At 26.7% G+C, this 15,863-nt stretch overlaps 1 protein-coding gene across 7 annotated transcripts in view; it reads left to right on the top strand.

Annotated features, from left to right (window-relative positions):
• Nucleotides 1-259: 259 nt before the first annotated feature.
• The window catches only part of LOC112692204 (transcription factor 12), a 29,484-nt gene continuing 13,880 nt past the window's right edge, over nt 260-15,863 (top strand). The window contains exons 1-4 of one of the 7 annotated variants that reach the window (XM_025566800.1): nt 260-585; nt 1,649-1,692; nt 2,123-2,254; nt 4,519-4,572. In XM_025566800.1, the coding sequence (XP_025422585.1) occupies nt 456-585; nt 1,649-1,692; nt 2,123-2,254; nt 4,519-4,572 (360 nt within the window). In that variant the 5' untranslated portion in view covers nt 260-455. Of the gene's footprint in view, nt 586-1,648; nt 1,693-2,122; nt 2,255-4,518; nt 4,573-10,890; nt 11,876-15,863 lie in introns of those variants that run through there. The other 6 variants (XM_025566802.1, XM_025566803.1, XM_025566797.1 and 3 more) reach the window with 6 other exon arrangements.

Genomic DNA, 15,863 nt, shown 5'->3' with positions numbered 1-15,863 from the left:
GATAGACGCATTCATTTTGATACCTACTGTGATAATACCCTGTTGTGTACGTTCTGAATGGCGGCTATTCACTATTGTGCGGTGCGAGAAAAAAAGAGACGTAGTTTATCGGGTTAAAATTGTAACCGTGGCTTGATAGTGAACGCACTGCGCCATATTGGTTTGTTGTTCAGCGGGCAAAAGACGCGCGCGGGGTGTACTTGGCTCCCCGCCCCGTGCTCGCCGCCGCCGTATCCACGCGTAGTCCCCACCTGCCCCGCCGAGTTGGCCAGTAGTGCAGCAGCAGCAGCAGGGACGGATAGCGCTGTCGCCGAGGGTTTTTCGGTTTTGTGTTTTTTGCACCGTGGTTACGGATAGTATGATATGACCTGACACATCTGACGCTTTCCGCGTAGGGCACCATGTCGCTCGGTAATGTTCTCGTAGGCCCTTCCTCTTGTCACTCATGAAAGTTCATGTTATGTTTTCAATCCCATGGACTTGTACAATTGATAAAACTTAAAATGGCGACAAGCGACGACGAACCAATGCACTTATATGAAGTGTTCCAGAACTGCTTCAATAAGATCGCGAATAAACAACCAGGTAAGATGAGATACCTACATTTTCGGATTTTATTTTTATAATTTTTTGCCATTATCATATACATAGTACCGTCGTTAGCTGAATTTTTCCGAGCTTTGGAGTACCTATTGTTATTACTATAACGGCGATTCGCACTGGAATCGTTCTATTGTGGAAAATCCATTAAACATTAATTATTCTTGTCGAAAACTACACTACGTCCCTGTGACATTTTTAGACGCGTTAGCGAAAAAACCGTTCAAATCGTTCGCGTTTCCGTTCGCAACGAACTTGATGCTTGCAATATTTACGCATTTGAACTTTACGTGTTTCGCGGAATCAGCTTTAATACTTAATAAACATAATGGACACCTAATTTTTTTCACTTGCACATGTACTTAAATATCCAACAATATTATATATGTAATATTATTATGTGTCCTTTATTATAATCATAACACTGTTATAAAAGAATTTTTGCCTCGGAACAGACTTTGAAGTGTTTTTTTTTTTTAATTGAACATGGAACAAAACCAGTTCACAAAACTCCAACTGTCATATTGTTTGTTTTACTTGTCATTCATTTCTATTTAATTTGGACCAACTACCTATAGTATTTTATATGTACATAAAAAGTTCACTAGACGTTCATAATAATATTTTCATACTCGTTTTACAAGTATTCATCAATTTTTAGAAACATGTTTTTTTATTTTATTATTATAACCTGTTTTTGAACGTCCTAGTTTTTTAAGATTTAAAAAAAATTACATATTTGTTCTATTTATATCTGATTTATAATGATATTTTTGACCTTCAATATTTTATATTGTATTAAATATATTACAGTTTAGTACCTAAATCAATCTTTCCTATATCATTTATGCTTTTTGATATTAGTATGCTTTTTTTTACTTTAAGTTATTTTTAAGTAATTATAACACGAAAAATAAATACACATATATTTTTTTCATTTAAAAAGCTTAAAAATTATTATTTTAATATAATTGCATGAAAATTATCATTTTTAAGATACATTTAACTATTAAATCAAATAATCAATATTTTATTGTTTTTGTTTTAGAAAAATCTGGATTTCAACCTCCATACAACATAGAAAATGGAATGGTATGTTGATTGATATATTTATTAATTTATTAGAGTTGAATTTTAAAGTCATATCATAATTCATAATCAGAAAGTAACTTTTAAATTACACTTTCATATGCTCAAGGGCCAAAATAAATATTTTCTTAGTTTGCACGTAAACTTAACTATAATTATAGTTATTATTATTATGTTAAAAACGAAATGTTTACTTTTATCTCATAAGAACTAAATTATCACGTAATTATTACGATTTATACAAGTCTGAAAACCGATTTTTTTTGAAAAATGATTGACCTATTTTTATTTTTAGCTGAAAATAAATATATAAATATATATTTATCATAAATTTCAAAAACAATTTCCTTTTCATTTTGTTGATATTTTTACATCAAAATTAAAAAAATATTTCATATTATGTATAAAATGTGTCTATTAAATATTGTTTCAGGCATATGGTAATAATTTTGCATCGGGTCCTGAAACTTTCAGTCCAGATTCTCCATACTTTCCATTTAGTAATACTCCGCGAAAACCTCTTCCGACAACTACTGCTGGTACTGCAGTTAAAAGAAAAAGAGAGGTAAAAACCATTTTAAAATACCTAATAATTTTCTTGAATGAAATAATAAATATTTACGTATTGTTTTTGTATTGTGTATAGTTCATTACGTGTATTGATAAAAACATTTTGTGTTATTTAAATTTGACTATTAAATTTTAATACTTAAAATATAAATTTCATAAAAAATTTTGAAAATACTAGGTATTGCTATTACTCATGAATGTAATCTTAAATTTAAAAATCATTTAACTGATTCATAAATATTCTCAGATATAAAATTTCTTTCCAAGCATAAAATTCGTTCCAAGTAGCACAATTAAAGATAAAACTTTTAATTTGTTATACATAACTTATTTGAATTTTAGTACCTAGTATTTTAAACATTTTAGTATAGATGAATTAGTTAAAAACGAGCGAAAAATTAAAAGGCATTGTAATATATTATGTAAAATCCTTTCTTAGGATTATTACTGGTTGTTGCGTATTTTTTTTTTTTATTTTGGCCCAAAATAATATTTTTACTATGGTATTAATTTTAGTCTTTCATGCTACAGGTAAACGAGAAAAATGGTATATACGTGATAGTCTATCTTGTACTCATATATTTATTTACTATATGTTGCTTATTTAACATTTGCTTTTTCCTTGATTATTCATAAATTACACTATAGTTTATATATTCTAGTATTAAAAAAAAATTCGCTGCAACTTGCTGCCCTTAGTAATTGCCGGTTCTACGTATTTAAAAATGCGCCTTTTAATTAATAACTAAAAATTATTAATTCACTTAAAGAGGCTAGGTAAATTGAGTCCCAACTACTAACTATACTACATCGCCGTAGTCGTTTTACAAATTACAATTTACACGGTTTTTATCGGTTATCGATTCCATTGTAATCAAATAACTTCGTAACGTCGTAACTTTAATTATGTCTAATTAAGATACGTATATAGGTATATACGTACATTAGTTTTTCGCATATCGTGTGTCAGTTATTAGTTAACACCAATATTGATGTAAGTTCTTATGATTACATACAGACAAGAGTGTACGAAATTTGAGCATTTTCACTATATTTTTCGTAGCGTGAAATGTAATACTGTACGTCGATTTGAATTTGTTAAATTCGTATCTTTTAAGTTTTTACCAAAATGTATTAAAAAACACAATAATATTAAAATTGACTTCTAATAAAAATGAATAGAAATTTAAAAAAAAATTATTTTCCTTGGACTTAATCTATTAACTTTTTTTCCTCTGGACCCAATTTACCGAGAAAAAGTTATTTAGGACCCAATTTACTCCCCACATAAATATTAAATAATTGTTGAAAATATATATGAATTTATACTAGTTTTATATATTATACAATTTATATTATGACTTAGATGCTTTTTACTAAAATAATTTCTTCTGGCTTGCAAGTATTAAGAATAATATCTATAAGTGCTGAATAGTTTGTTATACATATAAATATGTTTACGCCGTTAGAATATTGATTATTATTTATTTGCAGTCTTATAATTGTTATATATCTTAAAATTAGTTTAAATATATTTTTTTTTATGAAATAAATTTAATTCAAAATTCAATAAGAATGATATTCAAGTTAAAATGTTTTACAAACATTTTTAAATCCATATCCAAGTATGAAAATAATAGTAATAATAGCAGTATTTTAACTGAATACTCATGTTATTTTCGTAAGCATTATTTAAATTTTTTTAATTTACAATTTGACATTAAATTAGATAGTTATTAATACATATCAGTTAGCATTTCGAAATAAATGAAAACTAGTTCTCAATGTGAAAGCCTTCGATATTGATCATTATTAATTCATCATAATTCATTAAGAAGCCGAATATTATCATAATATTTTTTCAATTGCACTGTTTATATACACTTACAATTATACACTATTTTTTACTAAAGCTAGTGTAGGTCCGATATCTTACCAATTTTTATTATGTTGAGACTCATGAAAATAAACAGAAATATTTATATCATTACACTATTTAACCAACATTATAAACGATTTAAATATTTTTTACGTTAATGAACTTGATGTTGTTTCATTATTAAGGAATTTTATTCATTATTAATAATTTTCACTATAAAATATGATATTTTACTGAAATATACATTTGTATCTTATATATAATAGTCAGTAGACTATAATAATCTAACTACATCTTAAAATAAAATATGTATCGTATTTAAAATCTTATCTTGGTTTCTTTAGCTTTGTAAATATAAATGAATGTTTTATATTTCGCAGAGTATAGATTCACCACCAGCAGAACCATCAGAAGTTGAAGTTCCTCATCATTGGGTAAGGACTTTATTATTTTTTTTGTAATATTGAGGAGCATACGTTATAAAAAAAAACCATTATAGATAAACCATTTTAAATGTTCATTCCGCGTGCGTGTATATTATTAAATAAAAAAATAAAAATATGTTTGCTTTAATGTTTCCAAAATTAATTGTTCCTACTAATTTTAATTAATATTTTATAAATAAGAATATGTTTTATGTATTTTTAAATGGATATTACAATTTTTATTTCTGTATATAATATATATTTGCATATACTTATAAACCTACTGAAAAAATTTTTTAAACAACTTCTTATTAGTTTTTCATAAAATATTACATTTTTATTTTTTACAATTTTCTAGTTCATATAACATTACACTGTAGTTTATCATAAAATATAAAAACCATTTGAAAATGATCAAAATTTTATTGTTGGACATAAAAAAATAATCATGAAATACATTTATTATCTTTGACTTTAAAAGTATGTTAGGTGTTAAAACAATTTATTGAGTTAAGTTATACGTATTTGATTCATAATTCTTGATTTGAAATGTTTACAATGAATGGTTCTTCACATTTTATCCCAATAGAAAACGAAAAACACTTGTTCGTATTTACACAGCTTAACAAGCAAGTACACTCTTAGCGATTCCTTTGTTCTAGTTTTTTTTACCATGCCTAAATAAATAAAGTATCAGCAATATCTTGGAAGTAATATAGTTTATATCACGTTCATTGGTGTAATAATTTATAAAATAAATGTTACCAAGACTAATAGTTATAGATAAAATAATACAATATAACTCGATTTTTAAAGTAATTTACTTAATTATTAAAGTCTAAAATTTTATTCTATCAATTATTTTTAAACTTATTTTAGTATAATTTTTAGGAACAAATATAATTATTTAAATAAAGTACCTTTGATTTTTAATTTAGATAGTTAGTCTTGTTTAGATTTAAAAATAGATTCGTTTTTATAGTTTTATTTTAAATAAATTATTATTTAAATACAAATTTATACTTACCTAAATTCGAGAATCGAAAAATATTTTGGCCGAATCTCGGATTATTATATTTAGAAGTATATTTCAATTTTTTTTGATAATCTTTACACCATAATTACCTATTACAGTCTTTATATGTACATTTTTGTAATTATTTGTTTATTTTCTATTCATAAATTAGTTTATCAAAATGTTGATATATTATATATATTAGCATTAAGGCTCAGATTTAAATGCCGTAAAAAATTAAAAAGTGGATTTATGACCAAAAAACTCTAAAAAGTGCCCTAATGCCCTAATAATTTCAAATCGTATATACAATATTTATAAACTCTGTTAATGCCAACCAATTAATTAATTAATGTTAAAACTATGTTTATAATTCAATGAAGCCCATTTTTATAGTCATGATACGAGAAATTGGTCAAAAATATCTTAAAAAATTAAAAATGCATAAAAATCATCAAAAATGCCCCAACAATTATTTTGTAATAACATGAAGTATTTGAAACACATTTGTAGCTTGGAAAGCATCGTGTATAACATTTAAAAAAATGATGCAAATGCATTGAAATCAGAGCCTTAATTATCATATATTTTTATGTCTTATTATTTTTATTACAATAATTAAAAATTAAATTAAATGTTATTTAAAAAATACACATTTCATATTATTCGTATCGTTTATAACAGTAATAACAATTCTATAATAAAATATAAATATCAACATTTTGTATTGCTAACGTCTTTAAAGAACAAACTTTTAAAAAGCACATCTTCGTTTTTGATATTATTTGATATGATACAGGTGCGTACACAAAAAAAATATTTTTGTAGGATTTTAGATTGTACGTTTTCATACTTAATTAATCTATAAAACACTTTTATTCTATAAAAACATATTTATTTATTTTTCTGAATTTTTGTTGGAGGGGATGAATCCCTAATACCACCTCACCTTGTGTACGCGTCTGAATAACATATGATAACTATTTCTTTTTATAAAATTTGTATAAAAATTTACGAAATCATAATTAAAACAAAGATAAAATAATTATTGTCTTGTATTTCTTTAAAACTGTTGGGTTTAGTTTGTATTTAAAAATATCATAAAAAACCCGTCTTTTAAAAATGTTTTATATGTTATTAATTTAAATTTCTTAAAATACAATAAAGTTTTATTCACTATTCGCAACATAATAATACCATTTAGTGACGTATATTCAGTTATTATTTACGTATATGCAATTAACATGAATATTTCATGAATATATTAATAAAATTATATTTCAATCATACTAAGTATTTACCATAAAAATATATAATACTATTATGTGTTATAAAAATTAAAATCTAGTTAAAATTGTGTAAACTATTTATTTAAATTCAATAAAAATGTACGCATTTCTATTTGTTGATGTATATAAAACTGGTAAAAATTAAGTTAGAAAAAAATACATATTATTTTGTTAATAACTTTTAATTTTTCTTATATTTATGATTTTGTGGAATTTAAGTAAAAATTAATTCCAAAACTAGTGTGTTAAGCGTTTTCAAAATCGATTACAAAATTAACTTAGATGTTTTTTTTTTTCATTAAATACTTTGAAAACGTCTAAAATATTTTAGAAAAGTTTTAAAAAAGTAGTATTATACTTATTAATATATTATATTATTTCTCTTTCTTAGCACAAAATAGAAATATGTAGAAAAAAATTAATTTGAATAAATCCTTTCTTTTTGATTATTTTATAGTTATATATAATAAATATTTAAAAAATAATATATTCATAAAGGTTTTTAATTTATTTAACAATTGATGTAAAAACTATTTTAATTGCAACTTATAATTTGGATTTTATTTTTTTACCTGTATAAAAAAATGTAATATTATAGTAAACTATTGAACTAAGATCTGCAAAGAATCGTTTGTTGGATTCGAAAAACTTATAAATTGTATTTTAAGTACATTATGTGACCAAGTGATCATATTTGAACAATATAAACAAAATAAAACCATCGGTTATTAGTAAAATATATTATTTATTCCATATCTTTTTGGCTTAGTATATCAAAAGTACTAGTTCTATTTTGTGGAATACCAATATATTGGTTAATCGTCAAACGCGTGCGTGTATTATAACGAAAATGTATTTATTTACATGAGTAGTTAGGGTTTTGTACAAACAAATCAATATGGATTATTATTTAAATTATATAAATAAAATATAGATTTACTTCTAAAACCAGAAAATATTATATCTCATTCCTTTAAAGAATTAAAATTTTTTTTTACATTGTAACATGTTAAATAAGGTTTTTTATTTATTTAATTTTTCAATTTTTTTAGTTAAATATCTACAATATTAATATTTTAATATCACTTTAATTATTAATTAGTTTTACATTTTGTACTCAAAACTGGTTTATTTTACTATTTGTGTAATATAGAAAAGGTATATTCATAAATACATTATTTGCGAACTGTATTATTATATATTATTATATGACGATTATTTGAGAATTTTTAGAATCTGTATGATGCTATAACAATTTTCGATTTTAATAACATTTGTAAGGGTTTTTCGATCGCTATTGTATTGAATTTGGATCTCTTCTTTTTGTGCATGAGTTTACCAAATCGTTCCATTTTTTTTTTTTTTTTTTTTTTTTGTTCGTCTTCGAAGCATACTCTTTATATATGTTCAGTCCCTGCGATGATGGGGTGGTGCGATATTATGATGATATACGTATGTTGAAGTATAATTTTTGTAGCACAGCAAAGAAAGGACCAGTAGTTCAGTAATGTGAAACATCTGGCAAAGTGGCATCTGATGTAGGTAGTAGGATACACCGTGGCAGCGCAGTGTTCGGTTGTACTCAGACAGTACCGCCGTCATGGTGTGTTTACCACTTCCCTATAGTTCATGCTGGTCCATGACCAATGCTTTGCATGGTCATAAATCTTAAATATTAATGAATGAAATCTTAATTTTTAACGGCACACCCAATGCATAATGACTACGAAATTGTATAGATAAAAATTTCAATAATATCTTAATAGGTGAATTAAGTAATACATTTAAAAAAAATTTACGTAATTCGAAGTTATGTTATTATTTTAAAAACTGAAGAAATCAAATGATTTATAGCTATTAAAATTGTAGCTTATAATTTCAATAATAAAAATATCTCATGAAAAATCATTTACATTTTAAAATCTAAATTTTGTTTAAAATTAGAACAAATTATATTCTTTGATTATATTTGATTGAAAAATAAAAAGGTTTAAAATGTATTTGAATATAATAAAGGTCTTGTGTCGAAATATATATAACTAAATTACTGATATCCTTGTTTAAAAATAATGAAGTAGAACTGTATACCGATAAATCTCTACACAACTGAAACATTATTACTATGAAGTAAATTGAATTAATCATGTATAATATTATGAAAAAAATAAAAAATGTATTTTTTATACAAAGATATTTTTTCATTTGTTCTAAATTTTTATATTTAATGCATATATGCGTTTAATTTTTATAAAATTATCATGCTAATAATATATAAAATATTGCATTATGTACGAACGATATTTATTCTTACCGAATATTAAAATAAATGCGAACGTATTGTAATCAACTACAAACTGATCTTGGTGTTAGTTAGGGTAAAATAAAATAACCAGTGTAAAATAACGTACAAACCTGCATGGATACGAGTTTTAAGTATCTTGAATATCTGATTTCTACACTAACCATCGAGGGGATAGTATTAGTATTCGGTTGCCATTATATGCTATTAAATTTCAACCCCATTGTTTGTTCAAGAAAAAACGTCAAATCTGAAACGTTTCTCTTTTTCGATTCTTTCATTTATTTAATGTAAAAATATAGTGTCTGACTTTTAAATACTCAATGTTTGTCATTTTAAATGTTTAACCTCAGTATATTATTGCAACGATAAAATACAATATTTTTCTTCAAAAAATACAAAAAAAATATGTTGTAACCGCATATACACACAACAACGTTCACATTATTATAGAAATCTATATATTTCACTGTGGTAAGTTATATATATTATGTAAAATAATGTTTATTCGGCTTAAAACTATAAATACATTTTAAATAGGAATAATTCAATTACGTTTTACGTATTATTACGTGTTATACAAACTCCAAAAACTAAACTATATTATAAAGAAAAAATAGAATAATTTATTAAATACAATGCATTCCAAATTTGTCTAGGATAAATTGTATACACCTTCTCGAAAGTAATACGCCGGAAAATGTTTTATTATGTTATATATTAATTGTAGATTTTTTTTTAATACATTATAATATAAAATGATATCTGATTATGATATATATGATATATGTGTAAATACGAGTATAGATTATGAATTTGTATTCGACAGTGATTAGTATCGATTGACATTTGTATACCTCAAACAAAAAAGTTGTTGTACTTCAGCATAATAGACATTTTAAAATATTTTGGTTCCAAAAGCTACCCATCTTACATACGTAACGCTCGAAATTTGGACGCGTGATATTTTAAGTTATAAAAGTTGTCTATTATTTCATCACTGTTAGTACTGATTAAAATAATTATTACGTATATCTTTAAAATAAAAGTGTAAATCTTTGTTTATAATTCACCATTGATTTTAACTGATGAATATGAGTGTGATCGGTGTGATCTATGTGATCAGAGCTAAGTTATTCGATGAAGTCCGTCTTAAACACATTTCGTCTAAAAAATAATATTCGTATTAAAATACGGATATTATTCAGATAGACGTCGTATGTGCACTAATCAAAGGATTTACGCGTCAGTATATTATATTTAAAATGTTGAAAAACGTATTCATTAAACGTGTTATTGTTAGGGAAAAAATTAGTATTAGTGTATAGTGTCGTGATGTATTGTTTAGAAAAAAAAAAAAACGCGCGTGTGTGTATTTATAAAATACATAGGTACATAAATGTATACGTAATATACGCGTATTGTATTCTGCTGAACATATGTATATAACCGACGTGATCCCGCGGAACGTTCTAGAGAGATGTCGATAGTTGGCAGCAGTGCCGCGTACGAGGGCTTATACACACGATAGTATCCTCTCGCGTTTTATTGTGCCGTATAGTAATACTATAGTGTAAATTGTAGTAGTAATAGTAGTAGTAGTAGTAGTAGTAGTAGTAATAGTAGTAGTAGTAGTAGTAGTAGTAGTAGTGGCCGTGTGCGGTGGCGGCGGCGGCGGCGGCGGCTGCATAGGCAGGTGGTAGTGCAAGCGGTGGAAACGGTTTCGGCTGCGGCGGCTGCGGCAGCAACGCAGCGTACGGCGGCTCAGAGGTGGTGGCATAGAGCCTGTTGCTCCTTCGCCGTAGCAGCGTACGTAAGCGGTTTCAGTGTAACGGCGGCTTTCTGTGACAATGGACACGCCGAAGCCGTCCTAGTCCCGCCCAGCAGTGTGTGGCTTATAGACCTCATCGTTCGTGTGTTCACGTGTAGTGTGCATTCGTGTGTGTGCGCGCGAGTACGTCGTCGTCGTCGTCGTTGCGTACGTGTGTGTGAGAGCGTGAGCGTGTGCTTGCGCGTGTGTGAGTACACCGCAGCGGCCATCTGTGCCGTCGTCGCGTTTCGCGTGTGTGCAACGGGCAAGAAAGAGACGAGCACAGGGTGTGCGAGAGAGACCGAAGAAAAAAAAAAGAAAAAGCAAAAGGGTGTTCGAAGGAATACCTACCGCCGTGCGCACCCCGTGACACTACTATCGTCATGCACCACTACCGGTCCAGAGAAGAGGAGACGTCCTGCGGCGCCGACCCTTATTTCTATCTAAGACTTTCGGCCGGTTCCGTGCCGTACAATCCCATCAAGCTCGAAGTAGACGTGAAACCCGAGTCAAGAATTTCACCGGTTACTTGTCTGCAGCAGCAACAGCAGCAGCCGCACCATCAGCTCCATCATCAACAGCACCAACACCATCAGCAAAGTTCTCCGTCCGATGCGGCAGTAATGGATATCACCGGTAGTGGTGGCGGCAGTATCGGTATCGCGTGCAAAGACCAAGAAGAGAGTACCACCGGCATCGGTCTGCTGGCTCTCACACAGCTCGATGGTTACGGCGAATACAAGTCTGCGTCGCCGTACGGAGACGGTACTGGCGTCATTACGTCCGTCAACTTGCACGATCGGGTCGGCGACGGTGGCAACGACAACGACGACGATAAAGTGCATAAATATTCGTTTGGCCGACTGATTTACTCATCGCCTGATGATATCAAACATCAGGTATTCAAAGTTTTTCTTTTTCTCTCTCGCTCTCTCTATCTTGATATATATAACGTGAACATTTTTATTACTTTGATATTTCATCGCTTCCGCCATTGTTGCTGCCGAAAGTTGTAGTTAAACGTAATACCATTTTACCGAGTATTTTAATGAACATGCGATCTGTTGAAAATATCTATGCATAAGCAAATTTATTCGATTTTCATATATGCGTGTGTTTAATTTATAGTCTATACTTAGATGATTTTTACGGACGGACGATTTCTAAGATATATTCAACTTTACTACTTGTCCGAATAATGTGTATTGTTTCGCTTTCCGTTATATGCTTGAGTTTAGGTTCTCGTTCAGTTTTCTTATCTAACTTACGGGTTATAAATTGGATTGGACCTAACATTGAAATGTTTAGTACGTTTGCTTATATTGGGTTTTTGTGATTATTTCACGGTCTTTTTTATTTTTATTTCTCCATCGTTGAGTAAACAAAAAATGGTTGACGTATGTGTCAACATATTCATAATTTATGAAAATATGTATTTATGTACCTACAAATTGATTGGATTTAAAATAGACGATTACATGCCATGTGGTATTTTTTTCACGAGTTAAGGTGTATGACCCCTATCATCCGATGTAACTGGTAAAGGATTTGGAACGTCTTGGAATGACTGGGTGTCCATGTTAATTTTATGTATTGTATATATGATTTTATACTTAAATTGTTTAAAATCCACACGTATTTCTAAAACTTAATATTAAATCATATCGTATAATTTTTTTTTTTAGATGATTTACATTGATTATGTACAATATTAATTTATATAAAATCCCAATTGATATTTTTAGTCTGGTTAGAAAAGTTTATTAACGTTTTATCGAATTTTTACTAGGCAACAGCAGTTACACTACATGAAGTAGCTATAAGTAGGTCTTTATTGTTGCTTATATTATTTTGTAAGGTGAACCAAACCAGTTGGCAGATGTTATAAAACACACCTGCCTGCATCCTCACAACAATGGTCTCCTACTCACCGCACCTCTAAAGTATAGCTTGATTCTTTTTTCTCCTGTTTTACTTATCTAACCAACTTGAAATTTAATAAATTTCTTACATGTTTAATTACTTTGATCCTTCTCGTAATATCTGGACAACACTTAATTATATGTTCGTTAGTAGAAGTTGGTTTGAATATTCAAATTTCAAATTTAAATCGCTAAAAAAAATGAAATATTTGATTTATCCGAATTTTTTATAAATATTTTCATTTTTAGGTTATTGATTTATATTTTAGTTACATTTATAAGTTAAATTACAAAGTTGTATGATTGATTTTTTAGTATTTAGTTTTATTTAAATCCATACTAATTGTTTAATTTTGACACATTTAATTTATTATTTTGTTAGTTACTTTATATCACAAAAGCATATTTCGAACAGCTTTCAATAAACTGAAATCCGGGATGTATACATAGGATACGTTTACATTTATATATACTAGATACTGATCACTTTGATAAATTGCCAAAACACAATTTTTAATTTTATTTGCTATTGTCGGATAGGATAATATTTCGAATATATTTATTGTACAATATATAATGCGGTCATCGTAATACAAATAGTCGTAAAACCACTCACTACGTTTGCAAAAATACACACTGGCTCAATTTATTCTTTGTTCTTAAAAATAAGCTAAGATAAAAGTAATAAATTAGATGTTCACATTTTAAATACAATTATATTACATTTTGACCAAGTTTTCAGCTATTTAGATTTACGTTTTATTAAACACTCCAAATTTTAAACAAAAAAAAAAAAATTAAAATATAAATTTTTTAGCTTTATTTTGATTTACATCAAGGTTAATTTTTTTATAACTGAAGCAATATACAAAAATAATTGCACAAAATGTCCATTTTAATTAATAAATTCATGTTAACCTATTAATATATGAAAATTATTTATTTCTTTGTTGATCTTATTTATTGCATTTTTTGAATATTTGAATATTTATTTTATTTCTATATTATTGTTTAATCAACTGCTAACTTTCATAGTATAGGTACTAATTATAAATGGTGTATAGTTACACGGCCTAAACAATAATATAGGGAATTAAGCTTTCATTTTAACATCAAACATATTTACGTTCATAAAGATTATTTTTACTGCGAGAATTTAATTATAATTGTATGTATAATTTATTTTATTAATTTTTAAATTTTAAAAATATGATGTCTTGAAAAGTAGAGTTAATGATTAAATAAATCATTATTTATATTTTATATAAATTAAATTTACGTTTTATATGCTTATTATAGATTTAAGCATTAATTAAAATTTTTCCATTTTCAAAAGTAACTTTCAGATCCGCTACTGGTGTATTAATAAACATTCTATATTTATAATAAGAAGTTAGTTATCAAATATTTATAAACAAATATGATGATCGATAACAATCTATTAGTATAAGATAGTATTTTTTTATAAATGTGATTACCTATTTCAATGATTTAATATCGTTTGTTATAAAATTTAATATTTATGAAAATTTACCTAATCTATCCTAATTAAAGTTACAAAAACCAATGCTTTAATTTCAAATAATGTTATAGGAGACAACCATTATTTACTGATAGATTAGCATAAACTCTGTTACAATGACGTATGAAGGTATAGCTTGTGTATCTGTGTGTTGAATGTGTATATATACATTCAAGTTATTACTATTTTATTTTAAACTATATTTATATAAATTGTTTTATTGTTTCAATACACTTAATTGATATTTTCGTAATGTCATTGGTACGTCATTTTACACAATATTTTATTTTATTTTTATATAATAAGCTCACTATATTGTTTTTTAATATAATTCCAAACCCTACTTTAATTGTTTTTGTTCTAACTTATATAATAAGGTATTATGTTTTATTTCAAGTATCTAGTTGTAGCAGTCGGACTATGAACTTGATCCTAAATTTGTATATGAAAATAATATCTATAATAAATGTGTATACAATCATAAAGGTGCAATAGAAAATCATCCAAGGAGCTTAATAATAGTCCCTATTTTCTGTTATACTAAATAAAAGTTAAAGGTATAATTTTAATATTCTGCCTTTTTATATTTACTTAATCACAAATTATGCAATAATAATTTCAAATATTATAGTTTTTGAATTTTCAATAATTATATATATATATATATAGGTATTTACAATAATAATGATGTATTCAAGATGAAATTAAAATACATAAAAATATCACATAATAAAAATATCAAATTAACGTCAAATGAAGTATTTCATAAAAAGTCGAGTTAGCTAATTGATTGTACTGTTTTTCAATTTTTTATGGCTATGTTGCATAATTCTCATTAAATATTCTATTGTTTTACTACCAGTTTTTATAGTTGGATATATGACTTATATGCATACATATTTTATGTGTTTTAAACCTTTTAAACTTTAAATAATTTTATACTTTTTGATCTTATTATCTACTAGTTTACTTATACAAGAGTTATCGGAAAGTGTAATTACTGTATAATGGTCCTAATGTACTTAAATATACTTGTATGCTTACTACTTTTATTATAAAGGTATTCTACTGTTTATTAAACTAAACAAATAAAAAAGTAAATAGTTTCATTTTACTCAATTGTTAATTTGTTTTTCATCGTGTTGTTTAAAAAAATTTGTAATAATGTAGTGTCTATGATTTAAATTAAAATTCTTCATATGTGTAATAAAATAATAACGATTTGCTATCGTTAATTTAAAAATCTCATTTTATATTAATATTTATAGTATTGATTTCAATTACACTGTAATTTAAACGTAGATGTAAAATAATACGTATTTTTATAAATATAAAACAAATATATGTAGGATTGTCTAACATTCTTTAAACATGTGAAGATTCTGAGTCAAATATCCAGCATTTTTTTTGGAAGACTGCCGTACCTTAATAATGAGTTTGTGT

This window comes from Sipha flava, unplaced genomic scaffold (genome assembly GCF_003268045.1).
Source record: "Sipha flava isolate LNK unplaced genomic scaffold, YSA_version1 71_pilon_pilon, whole genome shotgun sequence".
Taxonomy (NCBI): domain Eukaryota; kingdom Metazoa; phylum Arthropoda; class Insecta; order Hemiptera; family Aphididae; genus Sipha; species Sipha flava.
The sequence above is the reverse complement of the archived record's forward strand: the minus strand, read 5'-3'. Positions and strand labels throughout refer to the sequence as shown.